Genomic DNA, 24,554 nt, shown 5'->3' with positions numbered 1-24,554 from the left:
AACTGGTCTGAAATGGCATGAAGAGTGAAGCAGTTTTACAAAGGTCTATCTTTGTCTCACAGACAATGTTCTAAAACTGCTGCAGATTAAAATATGAATTCAGCATTCATGTCACTTTGGATTTACAAGTTATTTACTTTTTTAATACAATCATGAGATCAGAGGAGATTTGGTCACATGTGACCAGAGTATTCACAGGAAAAACTACAGAATTAGTTAGAAATGTCTAATAAACTGGACAGTGACCCCTGGTGGACACAAACCTTAACATTACACAAATATCAATATTCTCAATATTTTAGGTCAAAACTGAACAATTATGTGCACCTTAAACGGTAGAGATGCACAAACCCTATGATTTGAAAGTGCTGTTACATAATCTGGGTCAAATAAACTGACATGAACTGAAACGCAACAAACAAAAAAGAACAAGTGAATATTTGCATATTTAAACAACCCTGACTCATTTACAGCCTCCTCGGGTCTGTGGAACACTATGAAGACTAACTAAGTGTTTGCATATGACACAGAGATACCAGTACAACTCGCTACAGGTTTGGGGTATATATGAAAGTCAAACAGAGAGAGAAGACGGCAGTGGCCACAGGCCTCCACTTAGAATCCACTTAGAATGACAAACTAGTCAAAGAAGTTACAAGGCTTTTTTACAAGTGGCAAGTGTTAATGTGAGTCAATTATTAGACCACCTGTCACACAAGTGAGGAAACATAAATGTAAAAAGTGTTTTATTGTAATTCATTTGGGCAAATAATAATATAATAACTGAATTCACCTTTTTACCCAAATTAAATCAGCCACTCAACCACTAAAACCTATCTTTCTGTTCAAATTAAATAACTACAATTTTAAATTATAATGTGCTTTACTATGTTTTTTATAAAACAGTACATTTGAAAAATGATACTCTCATGTTAGTGTGTTAAACATTACAGAAACATAAAAAGTTATTTTGATATTTATCAATGCTGTTCATTTAGAGCAGCTGTGACTTTGGGATGGAAGTGTAATACGTTTGTTAAGCACTGTAGATCTTTGCCAAGAAAACTCATTGATTAAACCGTGTGGAAAAACAGTTTTTCTACAGTTATTGATGACTTGAGTAACTACATTGAGATTAAAGCATAGGAACACTAGTGGAGTTACAAAAAAAAAAAAACTCTCTAAACACAGACAGATTGTGAGTGAGACAACAAAGAACCATAAAAGGAGGCTCGGTGAAGCCCACCATCACAGTATTCGGGGGTTGTAGTGAAATAAAGTGGAAATACTAGTATTTCCAACAAACCAGCAGCGGGTAAATAGAACAACATTGTCTGGTTTTATAAATCGCGTAATGGCAGGGCTGCCTTGTTAAACTTAACGACGCCTCGACACCTTGTTAAACATGACAGACGGCCACATTTCTGTGAGCGGTGGCATCAGACCGCAGGGAGGGGAAGGTACATTAGAGAAGGTCAGCTAAGGGTTTTTTTTTAACTTAAATTTGATACAAAATAACTGACGAGGAAGCAAAAGGAAAAATTCCACAATTTTATTTTCTCTCTCCATTCGGATCAGGTCATTAAGGTGAACACTTTACAAGGATTGTAACAAGGACCGCACTGGGGAGGAGGAGGAGGAGGAGGACTTAAAAATCTAATTTCACCCTGTAATTCTCGGTGTGTTTCACCAGCAAAATCCAAGAGGCACTCTAATACAACGCGATACAGGAATCTGTCGATAAAGATTCAGGGAAAATGACACGTAATAATAATAATAATAATAATAATAACACTGGACCGAATGACTGAAACAAAGGAACCATCTGCTCAACACATCAGGAAAGTAGTACAAAACTATAAAAATTGAACACAGTACTGGGATAAACTGAATAATAATATTATTAATAATAATGATAAATGAGAGGAATTGCGGAGTGAAAAGAGGTGGAGATGTCGTCACCTCCACCTGTAGGAGACGATGTGTCATTGAACATCATCTTCGTTGGCAAAACACTGCACAGTAACAAGCACAGCTCTTGTTATTGGTTGAATATTTTTGGACACATTACAGTCTGACATCCTGACTTTTCGTTTTTCTCTCTCTCTCTCGAGTGCAATAATCAGTCCGAACTCTGGCAAGATGTATATTGTAACTATATGGCTTATAAGGTAAACAGGTCCATACTGTGTATACTAGAAAGGTACTTGGACATCTTTCATTCTTTGAAACTATAATACAATATATTAGCAAAGAAAAAAAACAAAAACTAAAAAGCTAGCTAACGTAATGTAAACAATAGTATACAGCTGTACAACTTACGCTAACGTCGTATTTACAGGTCAGGTTGTCCTACTTTTAGCTAATTCCCCCCATGTACGCGGGGTTAGATGTAAAGTATAAACACGCTGTACGTTAGGCAATTTTAACCATCCCATCTACTCGCAGAGGACTGGATTGAAAGAAAAGCATTTTAATCTACAGACTTGTCAAATAACCCGAAAGCCTTCCTCATGTTACATGTAAAGTTATCAAAAAGATTACACATAAGGCAAGGGGCGGATAAGGAAGGTGGAGGCATCACATTCTTGATATAATAGATGGGATTCAGGCTGACGGCTCTTTGGGGTAAATGCACTTTTTTGAAAAACTTTTCTTTTTCTTTTTTTTAACACTTGTTTTGTCACATGTAATGCACAAAAAAAGCAAACACATCAGAGTGCAACAGAGGGTACACGCGTCTAGTTCTGTCAGGGTGGCGGGGTTAATGTAAAATCTGCTCTAAAGCAAAGTGACAGTGTTGCAAATCTTAATGTACAAGGTAGTGGGGTGTACAGCTCGCCACGAGGAACGCCAACGCAGACCCTTACTCTAACTTTACTGTATATACAAGGCACTAAGGATAGGATTCAAGGGCCACACCTCCAGGAGAGTCAACTGCCTCCTCAGTCCGGTCGGAATATCGGATATTTAGGTAAGAATTCTATAAGAATCACCTGCAGAGAGAGAGAGGGAGAGAGAACGTGGTGTTTATTTAGTCTCCACTGCACTGCATTATTCAAACCAGTTAGAATGAAATTGAGTATTAGGATTTATTAAAGTACAGTATAAACGAGGAGACGCTGTTTAACACATCTTTAATACTGAATATGTACAGAATAAAGTGTGAAAATGTCAAGTAACACCAACATAGTTAACTTTTTAATGGTTGTGTTTAGGGACTGGTGGTGAACTCGGGGAAAGACGACTTTACTGCAGTAACTTAAGGTGAAGAAATGAAAAAAAACAAAACTAACCTCACCTCAAGATCAACTACTTCAGATGAACCGCTTAAACCCAAGTAAATATTAACTTATGCCGCATTACATGTGTTTATTATATATTACGAATTTTAACTTGACTGAATCTGATGATGAAAAATAAATAAACAAGACATGTAAACACCTCTTTGGGCTACACAAGAAAAAGATTCATGACTTTCTTTTATACACTGGGGCTGCAACTAACTATTAGTTTTTATTATTATTATTATCGATTCATCAATTAGTTGTTTGGTCCATAAATTATTGCTGTTCTCAAACGTCTTTGTTTTGTCCACAAACTAAAATGATTCCCACTTCACAAACAGATGAAGTGGTTATTAAAACAGTAGATGTGATTAAATCACTGATTAGTAGCTGCAGCACCAGTATATGCACGAGCATGGCTGCGACGGTCCACTTACATATTCCATCATGTTACTGCTTTCACATTTTCTTTTACTGAGTTTCCAGTGCAGACCCAGCTGACGGGAGAAGCAAAAAAAAAAAAGGAACGGACACAGTGAATGAATGAAAGAATGACTGAATGAACATCCCACCCTCACAGACACACAAACACACACGCACAAAGGAAAATCTGTCTGAGATCTCCCCTTCAGTGTCAGGGGAATTTGGTCGCAGGGCTGTCTGGTCTCACTGGGGTCAAACAGTGGCCAGACACCCTGAAGAGCTTCCTTTATGCCTTTGCACAGTTACTAGCTGTAATTTGTTGCTGCGAGACAAAACAAAATTAACACAGCACATTGCAGAGCTGACCTTACTCTCCTCTCCTTGTGCACAAAAATCTAGCACAAACAGCTATGGGGGGTGGGGGGGGGAGAGACTTGTGTTGTGGCTCAAGAGCTTTCAAAGCAGATTAATGGTCATTAATTCATCATGATAGCCGGGCTCAATTTACGCCGTCTCTTACCTTGTGGTATAATCGATTATTCTCCCACTCTAACAACTTCTGGATAGACCTTCTCGTCTGGTGGAACAAAGATAGATAAATAAATAAATGCGATGAAGATTAACACGAGGAAAGAGAACAGAAATCAGTTTCACAGATAACAATAAAACAGGTAGAGTGTGAGGATTTATGGACTCGACTATTTTACCAGCTAGTAATTTTGTTGTCAGTAACTGTGAGTGGTAACAGCACCTTTAAATGACACACCCTTGCACTGGGCGGCCAGAGAGAGAGAGAGACAGGAGCTGTGTGTGTGTGTGTGTGTGTGTGAGACGCAGTGCATCATTTCTACACAGAGACACTAATTGAACACGGGCCGTTATGACCCTTTACACTCGCATCAGTGTGACTGAATTGCCGAGTAATCAGCGCCAATGTTAAGGGTTAAGGGAGAGTTAAAATGTCCACGTCGTCTGTCGCACTCACTCTCTTGTTGAGGCAGATAACGGGCCATAGACTGCAGCCGACTGTACAGCAGCAACACAGGCAGCCGCAGAGAAGCCACTTCACATTCACGGGCAAGTTCTTCCTCAGACAAGCGTTCAGCCTGCCAACACTGGTCTTGAACTCCTCCGGTGCAACCTAGAAGCACACCGAAATGAAAATGAAGACTCTTGTTATGAGCAGCTGTAAGAATCAGACTAAATCTTAGTGTCAAATTAAGGTTAAATTATGTGTGCATTCGCCTGATTGTGTGAGTTGTTTTTCTTGACCTGAGAATGAGACTTTCATATTTATATCAGGAGCCTGGTGAGCTCTACAGAGGCTGCCATGTTTCTTTACAATAAACCACAATGGACAAACATAAACATCATTTAAGTCAAGTAATACACTGACATTTTCCAAATTGCACCTTAAAGAGAATGCACATTTTTCTGTGGTGCTAACATGAAAGATTCCTAATTACACTGACCGACAGACCTGTGCACAAAGATCAAAGGGATTTAGCAAAACCAACAGGTAGATATTTGCAGATGTTGTCCAGAGATGAGATGGCATCTGTGAACACAATGGCTCTGACTTGCTAACCGAGCTCCAGACTGTTCAAGGCAAGGAGGGATTCAAAAGGAGAGATAAGCTCAGTGCCTGTGGCAGCGTCGGCCAAACAACTTGAATGGATGCTCATTCCTCGCCGAGTCTGTACGCCATAAAACAGGGGTCGTAATCTTTTATGACAGGATGCAAAGGTCTCTTTGCAAACAGCCTTAGACCTTAGAATAAAGCCCAGCAGGGCCTGATCTGCACCCTTCAATCATCATAATTGTGACCTCATCCATCACGTCACCCTGGGTCACAATACTGAAGGTACTTTTTATTGGCCCACACTTCCCTCTGCCTGCTCTTACCCCTGCAGCCTTTTTGTGTTTCTGTGTCTGACCCAGGAAGCTTTCCGGCAGAGTCTTCATTTCATTATTTTATCACCTGGAGTTGGAGCCTTCAAAACACTGGGGTCGCTGTCAACGGAGCCCCATCCACGGCTTACTCATTTACAGAGCCGGACAGCAGCACATTCAGGCTCTTTTCTATGCACCGCGGTGTGTTACTTGAAATGCATCTCCATCAGATGAAAACCACTTGGAGAGCTCTGAATGGGGAAGGTTTTTTTGGGGGGGAAGTTTGGGGGCCGTTAAAAGGCCCCAAAACAAAACAAAAGAATCACTGCGGGTTTTAATTGGTGAATTCTTCCCACTTGAGAGTTGAACAGCCTGCAAAGACTCCAATGCAGGAAAACTAAAGAGTGACTGTACCTTTCCCGTGAGAACAGAGGGAAACTCGGTGTCAAATCTGTTACTCAGTCCAAACCTGAGAAGAGAAAGTAAAAAACACATGAATACGTATTCAATTCAATCTTTGTACAAACTTTGCCATTCCTATAAATGCAATAAGAACAATTCAAATTCAAATCAAGCGTGGAATAAGGGGTGTTATAATACCAACAAACTGTTACGATCTTTAATTATTGTCAAAAGAAAAATGACTAACAACCGAATAATTGTTACACAAATTATAAATAGTGAACTAAACTATTCACAATATAGTATATTTAGTAGTAATATAGTAGTTTTTTCATCCATTTTCTACTGCTTTATCCTCCACACAAGGCTGTCATTTTTCACACCTAGTATTATTTTGAATAGATAACCCTGACGTTTACAAGACGTATGATTGATGAATGAATCACTACTTCATTTCATGCACGTTACTTAAAACAATTACACATAAATCTTCAGTAAAAGGCTGGAGAATTATGTACATTTATTTATTTAGTGAGCCATTTTATTCCTTTTTCCCCCCAGCGATTGACTGATTAGAATAGGCCACTGCAGACTGATATATTCTGTGACCATTCCCAGTTAACGAACGAGCATATTATCCTTGCATAGCATTTATATAATTAACTGTTTTAACATTGATAGCCAATATGTTAACTCCATTACTACACATCTCGTCACAGGACTTCACTCTGCATTTTGACAACAGGCTTTGAAGAGCTACAGTATCTTCAGCAACAAGAACAAGTGTGTGTGCGTGTGTGTGTGTGTGTGCGTGTGTGTGTGTCAGATGGTCTGGTTTCCAGATGACCAAGAGCAGCACAGTCTAACTTTCACAACACACAAGAAAACAACAGCATGTGCTGTACTTGATTTAGCGTTTGTACAGCAATTTTTACGAGGTCAGTATAAAAATGTAAACTATATATTCATAACTTTATTCCTTTCTGAAAATGAACTTTATAGTCACTGAACTGTACACACTGTGTTTACACCCTCATGTTAAACCAGAGGAACCATATTTGACTGAAAGGTTGTGGAGGACTTTGACTTGATTAAGAGGCAAAGCTCAATAATATCAATACCCAAGTAAACAATGTGTGTGTGTGTGTGTATATATATATATATATATATATAAAAAAAAAATAATGACTATCCTGATAATACAACTCTCTCTTATGTCTCTACAGCCGCCCCCAATCCCTTATTTTTTCCACCACGTTCAATTTTCCATTTCACCCCAACCGGCCGTGGCAGATGGCTGCACATCTTTGAGTCTGGTTTCCTTCCAGAGATTTCTTCCTGTTCAAAATAAACTCCTCTCTCTTCACTCAAGCCAAGTGCTTGCTCATTGTGGGAACTGTTAGATTTCTATTCTCCTCTTGATAATATTGAATGTTTCAGCTTTACTTTGTAGACTACCTAGACGTAATATACAAATAAATGTGATTTAATTTGACATAAAAATTGTTCTAATTATTCATTTGAATAATTTTGTCAATTTTTCACATGATCATAAAATCACTATATATATTTTTTTTATATATAAAACATTTGAATACATCTCTTTGGGCAGCGAGACACAACAAAAGGCAATGTATACTTAGCTATGGCACAATAAAAACCCTTATGTTAACAAAATAAAAATTTTATAAGATGGTAAAATTTAACAGGGTAATTAAGGTGGTGGCACTGCACTGAACTTGGCGGATTTATTCCAGTAACTACTTCGCAGAGCCAAACATATTTTTAAATCTTTTTAAATAAAGATGAATTTTATTTATTTTGGTTTTAAGCTTCTTAATGGTCAGAAATTATGAACAAAGAAATATTTCACACATCTTCAGTTAAACATTAATATCAATTACATGTGGTGTTTCAAAGTGTGTATGCATAACAATGTACAGTATATCCAACGTTAGTTATATTAAAGAAAATTGTATCATGTGCATACTCAGTGGCCACATTAATAGGTACACAGGGTGCCTAATGAGGTAAAAGTTCTTCTGCTACTGAAGACCATCTGCTCAAAAGTTTGACATGCTTTGTGGTCAGAAATGCTCCTCTGCATACCTTGATTGTTTTGAGGGGTTATTTGAGTTCACGTTGCTTTGCTATCGTGTAAAACCAGTCTGACAGTTGGAAATAGTATTTTCACCCACTGGATATTTCCTCTTTCTCTGACCAGTCTCTGTAGTGCCTAGAGTTTAGTGTACATGAAAATCCAAGTGGGCCAGCATTCGAGAGAAGCTGACATTTCATTCCCGTTCTGATGCTCGGTTTGAAGCTGATTGGATGTTTGCATTAAAACAGTGGCCTGTGAGTGTATATTATTAGTGAATTAGGGATGGGAAACGGTATTGGTCAGAATGTGTCCAATACTGGTTAAAGTCCCTGGACTGGCTATAGGACAGATAAAAATGGAAATTCTGATACAATTAAAAAAATTCTACATACAGCATGCTTCACTACTAACGGAATAAACAATAGAAAAAGCTGAGTCATGTTTGGGCTGCACAAATGTGTTTCAGCTTCATAGTTCATAAATGGTCTAAAATGACTGTATCCGACTAATGTATCCGACTGTATTGGTAGATACTTAAGTTTGTGATATTGGTATGGGACACAAATAAGTGGTATCACTCCATCCCTGTTGTGAGTAATTGTTCATCCTTATTTGCAATATTTCAAAAGGGCAATATAATGTACTCAATATAACATTTGTGTTGCACAAACACAAAAAATCATCTTAAATGTGGGACTTATTTCTCCTTTGTTTTTACGTCATTAAATAAGTTCAACACCACAGCTCTCTGGTTTCTTCAACTTTCACTCAAGAGCAACCAATTCCACCCTCACATATCTGTCATTTATAGCGATAATTATCGATACCCACTGATATTAAACATTTTTACCAGGACACCATTGTAATACAGTTAAACATCCATACAAATCACGACCGTGCGGAAGACTATGATGTTTACGATTGCCAAGAGTACACAAAAGAGTCGCCGTTAGTTTTTGATGTTATTTTTACCGTGACAATGTTCCGTTCTAAGTCAATCCCGTTTGTCCCCGTGTCACAACATATGGCCGCTGGCCGTCAGTTGTTGTGATTTGAGTTAGCTCGCAGGCTAACAGCGCGCTAACGACAACAAAGCAACACTCGGACAGACGTGAGCGGCGGACGAGGCTTCGCTTACACTGTGATGTGTCCGGCTCCTCGCATGACCACGGGCTCCGGACAGTATCTGGGCAAGTGCTCTTCGCTTATTACGTGCTCATCTTCTTCGTCTTCTAACTCATAAATGGTATCAAAGTCCGCCATGTTGGCTGGAGAGACGCTCATGACGTCTCGCTCGCGCAGGGCCGCGCACGACACGGATGTTGGCGCGGGAGCGCGGAGGAGCGGGAGCTGGTGGAGAGCGACCGTGGCCCTTGTGTGTTCACTGCACTTACTTTGAAAACTATATTTATATAAAAACGTATAACTTAACAAAACAGCTCCAATGAATTTATTCACATTTTGAACATGTTTCTTACTCTCAATCCTTAATTTTGCACAAATGTTCTTTTTTAAACATTTATACTTTCAATTACAAACTTCATCATTTCAACTTCTAATTCAGTGCAGCCCTGCAATTAACCCTAACCCTAAAATATTGAAATTAGTCAAATATGTACCAAATGCTGTCATATGTTGACCAAAAGAATGTTCTACAAAGGTTCCCTGTAACATTAGGAGAACATTAATGCAACCAAATAGAACATTCTATAAAGGTTTAATGAAGTTTATGACAAATGTAACATTAGGAGAACATTAGTACAAGCAAATAGAAGGTTCTATAAAGGTTTAATGAAGGTTGTGACAAAAGTAACATTAGGAGAACATTCTGGGAACCAAATGTGCAACCAAAAGCTAACGTTAGGGAAAACTTTCCTTCACATCCACAGGACAAACCCTCATGGAATGTTCCCACAACTAAAAGGTAACGTTTTCAATCCCTCTGCAGTTTCTTCAGAAAGTGTCTCCTTTAGTTTTAGTTAATAGGTATTAGTTAGCCATCATCTTAAACTAGTCTGGCAGAGGCCCAAGCCTTTTCTGGGGCCCTTAGCAGAATTGGCTTTGTACCTCCATACAACCATCAACTATACTAATACAAAAATCAACTTAGTGAGTTAGACTAGCTGAGAGAATGAAATGGTGTGCAATATCATCCTAAATATCTTTAATTGCAACATCAACATGGATTTATCAAGATATTTTTAACTTGACTGGCTCCCAGCCCCCTCCTGACCAGACTAGAAGTTCACTGGCCCTCAGGTCACTGATATACAGGTCATGTATATATGTATAAACATCTTATTCTGTCTGAAATTGTACTGACAGACCCTTCATGGTTTAACTAACACACCCAGGTAATGCTGAGTCAAACTCAAACTGGTGTAGACATTCTGCACATGCTCAACATTTCCCACCCTCAGGCTTTGAACCTAGAAATGAAAGAAGAAGCAGAAACACAGGAGAAGAAGAAGAAGAAGAAGAAGACAATAGGAAGAACAAACGTGACATAGTCCGGCACATTTTGTACTGATGTTCATGTTCTGTCTGGTCAAAGAATTGAATATTTTTAAGATCTTGATAATATAGGAAGACTGGAAATGATGCTCGACGTGCAAACAACCAGCCGTCAGCCAACTTTGTTTTGGTCAGCTGTAAAACACAGAGGTCTATTGAACTGTGCAGGGAAACATACTTTGTGTCTGATCACTCACATGCTGTATATGAAGGCAGCTACCATTGTGTCGCTGTGTGATGGCCATTGAGTACAATGTCATATCTTACAAAACACCCTCTTGTGAGACATGTCAGGTGCTCTTGAGGGCCCTTTGCATCTTCAACGGCCCTTAACAGCAGCATATGTGGTTGTGCAAGAAGATCCCAGTAGATCAGCAGTTTCTGAAATACTCAGATCAGACCATCTGACATTTTTGATTATATTCTCATCTTTATTGCTGATCAAGCAACTGTTGACCCCCGACTCCTCACATCTTTAAAGGCCTGTTAAGACCTGGTTTTAGGGTTAGGGTTAGAATTAGGTTTAAGTTAGGGTTAGGGCAGGGGTCTGCAACCTGCGGCTCTTGGGCTGAATGTGGCTCTTCAGCCTCTCTGCAGTGGTTCCCTGTACCTTTTTTCACAAAATAAACACCTCTTATTTGAATATCAAGGCAATCAATAAAAGTGTTTTAATATTTTGTGTGTCACGTGACGTTCAATGTCTATACGTCAAATGCAATATTGAAAACCTTCCCCTAACCCAACAAAACACTTTGGAATCCTGTGCATATTTGGATCCACATCCACGTGGACGTACGTGACACGAGTGACATATAATCCAAATATTGCTTTATTTATTACAAAGTGGATTACTTTTAGTTTTATTTAATTCTATTAATGGAATGACTAGGCCTATACATAACTCTGTGTTTTATTTTAAAATTGTAATGAAATATCAGCGGTTGTTAAATTTCATCAATGCAGCAAACAATGATAACTTAGATGCATATATCTTTATTTATACATGTTATTGTTTTATTTTATGGGTCAAATAGGTGGGTTTTTTTCTGCTTCATATTTATTTTATTTAGGTGGAGCAGGGACAAGATTGGCTTTTACTAAACGTTGCAGGTTAGGTATATGAAGCTATGAAGGTCCTTACTTCAAATGCTGCCCACACATGTGTGTGTTTAAATAACTTGCATGACAGGAAGTTGTGAAATGAAATTGTGATTCATTTACCATCCATATATCTTTTGGAAACATTTGGTTGACCTTTTCAAAACACATAGCACACGTGTGCTCTTGTTATATTGTGAACAGGGTCACAAGAGTTGGTCATCTTTAAAATTGTGCGTCTCCATAAATAATCCAGTAATGCAGGTTTCAGTCACATGTCCCAAAATAGCCGGTCTAGACGCCTGACAATTAACATGTCGCATACAAATGAAATACTTTGGCCCAAAACATTGATTTTTAATTTTCTATTATGCTCCATCTTCCTCTTTTTAAGTGATATAACCAGGATATAGACATTTAAATGATTCATTTGATCACATTGAGACAAAATGTACTGCTAATCTACAGCAATCTTGGGTTTAAATTCCAAATTATTTGTGGACTTCTACAATTAGCTGAAGTCTGACAACAACAAACCAGCGATTCGTTAAGAATGGATAAAATTCCTCATTTGAGCTTCATTGAACATTTTAAATCTTCCAACACTTGTATCTAGATTTTCACCATTTTATTATTTTATTGTTTTACTTGTGTTTTTTTTACATTGTTGTTTTTATGTTTTAGATCTTGTTGTCATGCCTTTTACTTTGAAAAGCTCTTTAGTCAACCCTGGTTGCCTTGATTTAGGAAATAAAATTAAAATAAGCTTGAATTAACAGTATCACCTTTGGAAAAAAAATTGCTATCTGTAAGTCTTTTATTTTCTCACTGATTAAAAAAAGGGTATATTTGGTGATTTTAGATTTAATAACTAAAAATGTGTAGATTTTTGTGATAATGAGATTATTTAATCACAAAAGTGTTGTTGCACCTTAGATTTGAGACAATCGCATATTATCATGGTGGAAACAAAATGTTCCTTTAAAAACAATCTGTATTGAGTCCAAGTAAAACTTGCAAGCAAATGTTACAGCGGGTATTAAAACTCCAAAATAATCCCCACGGAGGTAAAAAATGACAGGTATAATCGTTCTGCAAAAAAACCTTTTATTTACACTCATACTTTTCCCCCCTCTGCTTTTTACACAACGCGTGAACTAAAAATGATTTGTCAAATTGGTCAAAGCAGTTCGTCCAGTGTAACATCATGAGCTACAAATCCAGTTGTTCCCTTTGAAAGGTTCCTGAGTTCTCATTGCATTCACAGACACACATACAAAAACAAGAGAGAGAAGATATGTATATTTAATTAACTCACAAACAATTTAAAGCTTTTAAGTTTTGAAATCACGTCGTTTTTTTCGTTTTTTAAAACCCCCACGTTTTCTTCTTTTTTTTTTTTCTTCAAATTTTTTTCCACTAGAACTATTCTATAAAAAGCAATATTTTTTTTTTTTTTGAAGAGCCTCCAGTTTATGTTCGTTCGTTGCTTATAGATCGTGAGTAAATCCGCAGCGCTGTGCTTCGGGACGTGAGTTCAGAGTTCAGATCCACTGTCTGTTTGTCGGAGTGCTCAGTTATGTTCACATGGTCCAGACTGGTGAGCACAGCTCTCACTGAGTCACAGTCACTTGCTGTATATTCCTGATTGATGGTAAGGTGTTGATCGGAGGAGGAGGGTACAGAGACACGTGGATGTCCGTGGGACTGAGGGAGCCCGGCACCGGCAGAGGGCTCACTGAACCCGGGTCGCTGTGCACTGACCCCCCGCTGCCGTCAGACTGACCCATCTTCTTCTTGATCAGCTTCCTCTCCTTGGCTCTGCGGTTCTGGAACCAGATTTTCACCTGGAAACGGATCAAAGAATATGCGGTTAAATAAATACTTCGTCACACTTTATAATCTGCAGTAAAAAATAAATTCAAATGTAATATTTTACATCTAATCTTGCCCGTACGTACATTCAAAATAAGTTTAAATATGTGCCTTTCCTCTGTAAAATACAATAACTTATAAAAACGAATTTCTTTTGTATTTTCGTTTATATTTTTACATTTTCCAACAAGGGAATCCCTCCAGTGCGGGATCAATAAAGTTAATCGAATTTTATTATAATATATAGGTCTAAATGTGATTATGTGCACATTTATCTGACACCACGAACGAAAAGTATGAACGAATATGTCCTTCATCGTCTCATTCTTGACAATTACATCGATGTCAATTAGTTCAATTAGCAGCATTTATTTTTATCCATTTATTTTTGCTGCAATTTTAAAGTAGGTAATAGAACAATGTAAGATATCTTGACCTGTTTCATTGCACAGAAATATAACCAAATAAAAATGATTCAAATGAACTAAAGACAATATAGAAGTAATTGTTACGCTATAGTCGCATATAATTAACCCGAATGTAAAGGTATGGAGCCGAAACAGCTGTATGACTTGATTTGATAAAATAAATAAATAGTCCAGTGATACATCATTATTCCATTGCCATACATGTATAAATATGTGTTTACCTGTCTTTCCGACAGGCCGAGGTTGACAGCCAGCTCAGATTTCCTCCTGATGGTGATGTATCTGTTGAAATGAAACTCCTTCTCCAGCTCCAGCCTCTGATGGTCTGTGTACACTACCCTGTATTTCTCCTTCGTTCTTGTTTTGCCTGCGAAACACAGACACATTGCACATGTACTTTAATAAAAGAACATAAGACATATAGTAAAAGCACAACAGCTAAAAAAAAAAAGACAAAAAGGACGGTGCAGACAGAGGAGGCTGCATGCCAGGACCGGCCTATCTGCACATAGCATCTTTATTAGCTGTGTCTCTTTATCCACATCTCTGCTTTATCTACAGATACGCAAATAGAGCGTTTGATCTCACATGTAGAACAGTGCATTTCAAACAGCCACGAGTCAGACTCACTGACAAGTAAAAAAAAAGAAAAGAAAGAAAGAAACACGATGCAGGAGATAACAGCTGACTATGTGTGTGCAGAAAGTTGTAGAATTACTGTGCGTAAAAAACACATCCAGACTTCATGTTTACATTTGTCTGTCAGTGCCAAAACTTAACAAAACAAACTGTGACGAACACTCGTGTCAATTTTATAAATTATACAATTAAAAATAATTGTATCATTAAAGGGTTGTTTTATGTCAGGGCTCATAACAATAATAATATAATACTGTATTGCTGTTACTAGCTGTGAAAAGCGTCACTGTGTCTGGCAGTATAACTCTTGTGGCAGAGGAAGAGAAGAGAGAGAGCTTGGTGCATATCAAAGTGAAGAGGTGTTGAAAAGCAAAGGCCGCCGCCTGGATATGACGGATAACCCTCAAAACACCAAACAATGTGACAGGGAAGTGGAGCTCACATCTCCAGGAATAATGACATTTACATCACAACTGGCCTGGCGCCGATTCCTCACACCTTTTTCTTTTCCCACATGCCCAGGAGAATAATACTGTTGGCCTCCAGTCCAGCTCAACCATCACACTTGTGAGATAATATGAAATTATATTATGGACTAATTGCTCACGTTCACAGTGACTTTGATGCTGTCCACATAAAGAAAGTATCAAATTAGTCTTTTAGTTCAGTTGTTTCCACTTTGGGTATTTTACCTATATGACATTTAACACATTGATGCTCAGCTTTAGCATTCAATTTAATTCAATTTTATAATAATGTGACATGAAGCTGAAATGATAATATTAAAAGTGCCAGTTATCATCATTTAAAAAGTGAGGCATAAACTTTGCTGCACACAAAAATAACTCCAAGGCAAGTGCGTCATCCAGTTGTGGCACAATGTTAAACTCACCTGTGGAAGATGATTGCGCAGTTTTACTCATCCACTGGTATGAATTGCGTCTTTCTCTGTCTGGAGAAAGCTGTGCGACATTAACATTCTCCGGCGGCGGCTGCAAGACCGCAGATCCTGGAGGATGCATGTGAGTGTACTCAGAGGAGCAGTAAGGAACCTGTGCTGGAGACGAGTTGTTCATGGGTGTAGGGATTGTGTTTGGAGGTCCCAGACTATATGCGCCCCAGTCCTCTCTCGGGGCTCCGTATGTGGGTCCCCAACTCCCGGCAGATTGTGCGTGCGTATCCATGTTTGGCACATGATGGTATCCAGTAAAGTCGGGGTACTGTGGTGTGGAAACAAAGTTCTGTGGAGGCAGATTAATGCTCGATCTTCTCGCGGGCCCCTGGTGATACATGCCGCTCTCTTTATCCAGTAGGTATCCCACATACATGATTTGTACAAAACACAATAAATGATTGTCCAAACAGCAGAGAGAGTTGGTGCGGCGTTGTTTTACGGCGACATTGTTTCCCTGAAAATGTTTTTAAAAAACAACAATCCTGCTTTCAATAGTCCTGACAGGATCCACGAGAGAATTGCGACGTACTTCCAGTCTGTCCCCAGTCTCACATGATGTGGCTATGTTGACAAGGTGGTAAAGGTTTACTAAAGGCCTGCCTGACGTCAGCTATCTCCTCAGCTCCAGGAGATTTGCATCCAAATGAGAGTGACCGGTGCGGCCGGCCCAGCTGTCCCCCTTGCGTCTGTGCCGTGGCACGTCATCACCTGACAGTGAGCCTATCCTGAGCACGAGCTCTCCTCCCCATGAATAAATTAACACCACGGCCTATCAGCTGCACAGGCCGGCAAAGAGCCCGAGGCCACACGCACAGTCTTACTTTAACCAAAAGAAAAAAGCCCAAGAGAGGCCTGTGCGTAATTACGCACAGAAATGTTAATAATGCTGGACTTCGCCTCACTTTCTAGTGGCAGTAAATGTAGATCGAGCACATATCAGAGTCAAGTTCTCACTTTTATCTTTCCCATGATGTTTACAGACGTGTTACTGTGGGAATCCGGCAGTTTCCCCAACCACGCTTCACACCGAACCCCGCGTTATTTAAGATATTCACTTGCAAACGAGGTGCAAAGTATGAGAGACGTTTTTTTTGTTCAAGAAGCAGGTCGAGCCTTTAGTATTCCGTGTTCACACCTCAAGGTCACACTTCACAGCTAATTCCGGTTACAAGGAAACTCCAACAACCCCCTCTGTGACAAACAGCGCGGCCTGCGACTCATCACTCACCGCTGTCTCCTGACAATTACGCTCCGCTTATTTTTATTTCTCTTTCCTGCTCATTCCTCATTTTTTAATGTGAGTCACCACTCACGTGGGGAATTACTGCTCGGTTAAAAGGTCTGAGTGTTGGAAACACTTGGATTCATTAATTAAAACTGATGTTTAATTTTTTTTTTTTAAATCAACCATTTTATTGTCAGGCAACTTTTAGTTAGTAAATGTTTTTTTAAAGTTTGTGTTCAAAGTTATTCTTATGTCTGATCTGCATCCGATTCTGATTAAAAAACAGTTCATACGTAAAAGCCAAGTCTTCATTTAACTCATATAATGACATTATAGGAGCGCATCTATTTTATTTTTCATATTTCACTCGTTAATATTCCTAACAGGTGCATGGAGACTCATTTAGCAGAGCAGAGTCTAATTGACCTGTCAAAAAACAGTCTAATGAAAAGTCATAAATGCTGATGGGCTTCTTCTGAAGCATCTGTTTATTGACCACAAAATATTTATGAGACAGTCCGACGTAGTTACATCTGACAGTCCACGGCCACACACTCATCTAGACTGTGGTCACTCACAGGCTGAAGAAGTCTCTGTTTCTGCAGAACACCCTTTAAATATATAAGCTCGTTAATTTTATTGGAGGCTTGAGCAGAGACTGAACACTGGTTATAAAGTTACAGTCGTGTAAGTGAATAGAAAGTGTCTCCCAGAAAAAAAAACACAAATTCTGCATATAAATCTTTTTTTTTTAAATCAAAATTATATTTATTTCTTCACGCAGAAGTTCAGTAACACATGATTCGCACACATTTTATCGATTTAAATGTGTTTTGTTCTGTTCATTTGCAATTCACTCCTGTTCTGTCACTAGATTGTATTTGCGTTAGTGACTGTGGACTGACGTCAAACTCACTGCTGCCCTCTCGTGGACGCCCACTACAGTCACTGAAATGATCCCATATTATTGAACAATAATAATATGATAGACACTTACAGACTGTCTCAAAATAAAAGACAATAAAATGTAAGTAACGCCACAATTTCTGTATTTTAAATCATGAGAATGAAATGCACATTTATTTATGAAAAGGTTAATGGCTCATTATGACTTTTCTATTTGCAGTAGAGACTGATATATAAATACATAATGAACAACAAATTCAAGTATGTAACTAGTAGAAAAGTATATAACTATAACTAGTATGCACTAGTACAGTATTAAATGTCTTACAGCAGATTGGACATTTATAATAAAGCCTCTGTTACAACACCTGTCCCTCATCAATGCAAATAAGACATAATGTTGGTCCCTTAGTCCTGCATTCTACCAAAAAGAGCATTTATGTTTAAATTTTCTTCAGATTGGAATAACTCAATTCACAGTATCTCTTTTCATATTGGCTCAACAAAAGCATAGCTATAATAATTTAATAAAAATAGCTGTAACACTTTTGTTTTTGCTCCCACTTTCCATGAAGTTAAGTGAAAGAGGCAACATTTCCTATATGCAAACCAAAGGCTTATTTCTCTTAAATTCGGTTCACAAATGTCCTGAAACCTGTATGTGAGCACTTTACCTTTACAACTGTAATCCACGCAAGACACATCTTTGCAATAATCATGTGTATACAGTGCACTCTTATAACAGTGAGGCCAATTCCTTTATTGTTAAAGATTAATATGACGTTTTCCTTGGTCTACCTGTTGGACATCTATTGCTTACTAGACCAGTGGTTTCTTTCTCCTTCAGGATATTCCAAATTATTGTACTGGCTATGATTAATGTTTGTGCAATGGCTCTGATTGATTTCCAATCTTCTCTAAAAAATGTACAATTGCTTGTTTCTTACCCACAGACAGCTCTCTGGTTTTCATGTTGGTTTCACTTTTAAATGCATTCTGCACATGCAAAACCTATCCTACCCAATCTGAAACTTTATTGTTTGAATAAACAATGTAATAAAACACACCTGCCATTAACAGTTCCCTAAATGTGTATTTAATTCTCATGATTTAAAACCCAATGTCACAGGCAAACATTGTAGAAAAAGTGGAGTCACTTTTCCCGTTGTTCCCTTTTCCTTTGATTTGATTTCACAGTAAAAAAGGAAACCAGAGGAGGATTAAAATAAAAATATTGAATGTAAGTCTTTACTAAGATTTCATCATGTTGTGTGACAGCCTCTGAAAGATTCTGTCTTGTACTAAACCACATCCAGATGGTTGTGCTTTGAGTCCAGGTTGTTTACAGTTGTGAGTCAGAGATTGTGGTCATGTATTCACATGGCCGCTGTCACTGCTACACTGTCCTACATCTGCTCAGTCAGTCGTTGACATAATCATGACAGTCTGTTAGACGACGGAAACGGAAAACTGAGTTCATCGTCACTGGAGTTAAAATCCCTGAGGTTTAAAGACAACATGGAGGTTTGGACCTCTGCTACATCACAGCCTGAGTAACAGATTCACTTTTCAGGGAGCAGTTTATTAGATATTAATAAGAGATACCCATCTACAAATAACTGATTAGTAGTAGTCTCCCCATAAATTCAGGGTTTTAGTAAAAATAGCTTTGACTGAGAGTGAAAACAAAGTACATGTACACGCCATTGTTCACTAGATGGCGCAATTGAGTTGTTTATGATCTGCCTCCACAGTCCTCCTCACCTGATGTGCAGAAATAAAGACGTTAAAGTACTGATGAGCGATGGATGGATGATGAAGATGGAGTGGTAGAAACTGAAAGGAAAAACTACACCCAGAAAAATACACAGTAGATTTAATAATTGACTCTTTAAAAAAAAGAAGATATTTAGATATTTCTTGTCTCTTTTTGTGCTCACGATGACACTATCAGTATGTGGTACATGCAAGAATACTGACTTTAGGATGTTTTACGTGACTGTGCAGCAGTTTTATAATGATTATTGTTCTCTGCAGCATCCACTCACTGGAGGTCACTGTCTCATGACCTTGTGCACCGTGGTGCACTTTAACCGCTGGTGAATTTGATCCTTGCGGAGGATGTTCAAACACCACACAGATCATCCAGTGATGGCAAATGTGTCACACATTGAAGGAACTTTGCAAATGCAATGAAAGAATGATTCAAATGTCTGTCGTCAGTGATCAAAGCTCTGTCTTTCCCTGAGCTCAGCAGAGTGCACATGTAGTAAATGAGTAACAGTAGGTGGTGAAACAGCCCAAGAATTCCGTTTGTTGCATAACTTCATTGATGTTATTGAAGTGGCTGCAGTGCTCTGCAGGGAAAGAAGGTAAAACTGGACCATCTGTTGCTATTTTTAGAGAAAGTGCCTGCATGGCCGACGCAGCGATCTCCAGTTTGTCATTTGTGATTTGAACACATGAATAAAGCAATAAAGCAAACGAGCAATTCCATTCATTTTTGTCAAGCAGAAATAGATCTCGGCAAGAGTGTAAAAAATGTTTATGTTTACAAGCTGCTATTGCTTTGCTTTCACATGGTGGGGGCTGGGGTGACGAGACATTCAGGAATGTTTGGTGCAAAGTGTGGGAACTGGATATTATCATAAAGAAGCATTTACACTAGAAAAATCACTTTTTATCTCATTTGGGAACTCACTCGGATGTAGATTAGCATAAATTCATGCTACAAAACAATTTAAGGGTGCATTAAGAGCTGGAAAAACTAGAAAGTGATGAATGTACACCATTATTATTATTATTCATGTAGTTCTATGTCACCTTTATACTTGTAAAGTGTGAGTTTGTACAGTTTGACAATCATTCTGCATGTGTAAATGTATTTTGTGGCTATGTTTATAAAAGTGTGTATAATTCAGTGGCATTTTGCCAAAAAAAAGGCACCAATCTGAGAGAAAGAGACACACACAAAACAAACCCATCTAATCTGAGCCTGAGCCACATAATCTCACTGCAGATTGCTTGCAAAGCGGCAAACATCTGCCAGCGACCGCACATTTGTAAAGTGCTGTTGGCAGAAAGCTGCACGTTGGTTATCTCACATTTAGGAGTCATTAAATGCTTTTTTCTCCTTTCACAGGCAGTAGCCACAGATCAGCAGGCTTTTCCACAGGAACCCAGCAGCACTATAGGACATTTGACTGGACTGCATCAACACAAAAATATGCATCTGAACTCGGAAAGTTAACCCCACCATGTCCACGTTAATTATACCACTGAGATCGCCGCATTTTTCCCAGGCCCTCCCGGTGTACGAGCGCTCCATACAGCCTTTAACCCCCTCCGGGGAGGTAAACAATGGGAGCAAGTGGGTGAGCTGGTTTCACCACACTTTGGCCTCTGAATGGGCGTTAATAAATCTGAGGGTGTGAGCCGACTGGGGTTTTGGGCCTGAAACGTTTTTGAAGTCATTATCAAGTGTTTTTTTTAGGCTCCGCACAACTCATGACTGTGACCGAGGACGAGCTTTATTTGATAAAAGTCTGATTTGTGTTTGTCATTAGTAAACAAACAGCGACAGAGAAAGACATTTCCTCCAATATTATGCCAACCTGTCAAATTCAGAATATATAAAAGACACATTTTCCATCTGCTGAAAGGTTTGACAGATGAGCTCTGCGTTCAGAGATCATCGTCATTTGAGTTACTGTTGCCTTTCATTTCAAACCAGTCTGGTCATTCTCCTCTGACATCACCCAGATAACTGCTCCCTGTAAACCCAAGAGTAGGTTTTTTTGTGTGTGTGCGTGAAAATCTGAGTAGATCAGCAGTTTGTTAAATACTTGTCCTATCATTGTTCACTTCACTGGACACAAATGTGGAGCTGCCTGTAATCAACCCATAGTGGCAGCGACTCACTGCATGAATTGTGACCCGCTGAAGTTCAAACGGAGGAACAAAAGGAGTGATTTTAAGTGACTTTACATGTGGCATCGTTGATGGTGCCAGAATGGCTGGTATGAGAAGTTCAAGAAACTGCTGATCTACTGGGAGTTTTACACACAACCACATCTAGGGTTTACAGAGAACTGTCCCAAAAAACATGACTCAAATAATCACTCTTTACAACCAAGAAATGGAGGAGACTTATCTCTGAAAGCACAGTATGTCAAACCTTGAAGGGCTCAGTCGTGTTTATGTCGCTGTTGTTGTTGTTGTTGTTGTTGTTGTTTCCCTGACGCCTGTTATATACGTCTTTATTTAGCCGTTGATGTTTTCGATTTGAACCTTTGCTTGTTAAAGGTGAACTGAAGTGAGGACAGTATCCGGCTCATTGTTCTGTAATTAGATGAGAGGCGTGGATGTGCCGAGTTCACCATTCACCCTCATGGGCAGGAGTCTGGGAATATCATTGTGTGGCTGGTTTAAAAAAAAAGGGGGTGGAGGGGGGACGATGACGAACTTTTGTCATGTCAATGGCCTCCAATCAGAACATGATAGGATTTCAAGCTGCGCACACACACACACTCAGTTGAATTCTGCATGTGTGTGTTTTTCAGAGTGTCACAGATTCCCCAAATTCTTGAACTTTGCGTACAGATGAGTGAGTGAAAGCCGTCACATCGTGATATTATGTTGCATTTTGATTGACATTGCAGTTATTTCAATTAGTATTTATGTGAACGTGTTGTTTGTGTCAATAATTTTGTCAATGTAAAGTGGACCTTTTAACAAATGAAGCCAAATTAGCCATGGTAGAAGGAAACAACAACAACAACAACATAAACTGTCTTGAGTCCAGACTCAGACTCTATAAAATTTAAATGCAATACACTTTGAAACCTATGTTCCCTACTTCCTGCTTGGCTTTGTTATAGCAGTCTGTCTTGGTTAAGTGGAACACAGCGTTTGCTGCTTCTCTTTAAATGCGGTTATTGTCAGGGTTTTCTTCTCGAGTTTGGATTTGTGTGTTTTGTTTTATTACATCAACCTGACCATGGACTACAGATGTAGCCATTGGTTACATTAACATGTTAAAGTTCATGAATGTGCAATGGTTCATAACATTTTCCGCTTTCATTGTATGTGTGTGTCTCTCTCTCTCTGCATGTATGTAAAAGTAAGAGTGAAATCTCCCCTTAACAGGTTTTTGATGAATTTTTTATAATAACATACTGCAATCTGCCAGTCACTGGGGTGTAAAAACAGAGGATTCAAATGCAGTTTGTGGAAAAATAAATAGAAACTAACCATTATAAACCCAAAAAATAAAAACACAACATGGGGCAGAAAGTCAGGGAGCAGGGCAGTAACACACGAAAACCACAGCATAAAAAAAACCCCCAGAAGAACAGACAAGACAGAAATAACATGGCATGAAATGAACAACCCAAGCAAAACGGACCCAAACAGACACTGAGGAGCACAGAGACTAAATACACTGCAGGGACAATCAAACACAGGTGAGACTAACGAGACACAGGTGAAACAGATTAGGGCGGGGCAGGCTATCAACAGGGAAGACAGGACAGGAAGCAAAACTGGATCAGGAACACACAAGGAAAAACTCAAAACATAAAAAAGGGGGGTGCAAATATGAAAACCAGAAACAGAATAAAAAAAACTCAAGGTAAAGAAAAGCAGAACAAAAAGACCAAACAGAATAAACGTCCAAGTAAAAGCACCCTATAAAATCCAGAGCCTGTGACACTGCTGTGTTATTACATGTTGGGTAGCACACGGACTACATCTTCTCATGTGAAGAAAACAACACTTAGATAAAAACCAAACATTTTTTATCTTTAATTCTGCATAGGTTAACTCTGTTGTTGTATGGAAAAACACTGAGTGTAAGTTCAGACACACAAGCCTGTTTGTTACCAGGTTTACAAACAACATGACAGTCAAGAATACCCTTCCTCTCCAACATCCTTCCCTTGTTTGTTTGTATCTCATATTCTGGAAATAGTCGGCATGCAGACGCCGTTGGCATGCGTGATGGGTGTAGATGTAAGGAACTCACCTCATACCGTAAACATAGTAAATCCTGGGAGGGAGAAGTGGAGACAGTCAAGGGTCCAACCTGTCCTCTTTTTTTTTTTTTTCACTTCACTTGTAGACACACCCAGTGCCAGTAACCAAAGGCCTTTACACTCCCACAGGAAGTCCCGTGTGTGGCGTCCCCGCCGCGACCAGGATGATTAAAAGTTCCTTCCTTTCCCACTTGGAGGGGCATTGTCCCAGTGAATAGACAGACTGCCGGCACCGAGTCCCGATGAGGAAGTGAGTCTTTCTCCGTGCAAGGAGCAGCAGTGATGCCAAACACCGATGGTACAGTCCGACTTATGCAAATGCTTCCATAAAGGATTGAGAAACCAAATGGGGGACAATGAAGGAGCGTTTGATGCTGTGACTCACCAGGTTTACAGTTAAACACTGTCTCACACTTACTGACAACACTACACACATATATATATATATATATATATATATATACAGCACCACTTATCCAAGTCATTAAATCAGTACTGGATTAGGAACTAGATTAGTAAGACATTTCCTCTCTCTGGGATGAGAGGTGAAATATCCAGTACCGATTCATTGAATGTTGGATAACTATGACCTGGAGAAATGAGAATCTACACACACATGATTATATACTGTTTGTGGCAGTGGTTCCCAAGACGAGAGGGTAAATCTGAGGGGTCATGAGATACTTTTTGCAGACAGTAAAGGGGTCCAAACACAAAAGAACCAGTAGAATCTTTTTTGGGGGGAACGGTGACAGGATTTCCAGATGATCAGT

The 24,554-nt window shown here is 38.9% G+C and overlaps 2 protein-coding genes across 2 annotated transcripts; both read right to left on the bottom strand.

Annotated features, from left to right (window-relative positions):
* Window positions 1-2,826: 2,826 nt before the first annotated feature.
* On the bottom strand, window positions 2,827-9,408 carry chic1 (cysteine-rich hydrophobic domain 1). Its single transcript, XM_044039712.1, has 6 exons — window positions 9,245-9,408; window positions 6,018-6,072; window positions 4,696-4,851; window positions 4,231-4,287; window positions 3,725-3,784; window positions 2,827-2,996 (listed from the first exon to the last, which is right to left on the bottom strand). Exons 1-6 carry the CDS (start codon window positions 9,388-9,390, stop codon window positions 2,946-2,948), a joined length of 525 nt encoding a protein of 174 aa, XP_043895647.1. The 5' UTR covers window positions 9,391-9,408; the 3' UTR covers window positions 2,827-2,945.
* Window positions 9,409-12,808: 3,400 nt separating this feature from the next.
* On the bottom strand, window positions 12,809-16,496 carry cdx4 (caudal type homeobox 4). Its single transcript, XM_044040697.1, is given in 4 exon segments — window positions 12,809-13,437; window positions 13,440-13,565; window positions 14,243-14,388; window positions 15,553-16,496. Coding segments are annotated over 4 exon segments (954 nt in total). The 5' UTR covers window positions 15,989-16,496; the 3' UTR covers window positions 12,809-13,191.
* Window positions 16,497-24,554: the final 8,058 nt, after the last annotated feature.

The sequence above is a fragment of the Solea senegalensis genome, linkage group LG12 (assembly GCF_019176455.1).
Source record: "Solea senegalensis isolate Sse05_10M linkage group LG12, IFAPA_SoseM_1, whole genome shotgun sequence".
Classification (NCBI taxonomy): domain Eukaryota; kingdom Metazoa; phylum Chordata; class Actinopteri; order Pleuronectiformes; family Soleidae; genus Solea; species Solea senegalensis.
The sequence above is the reverse complement of the archived record's forward strand: the minus strand, read 5'-3'. Positions and strand labels throughout refer to the sequence as shown.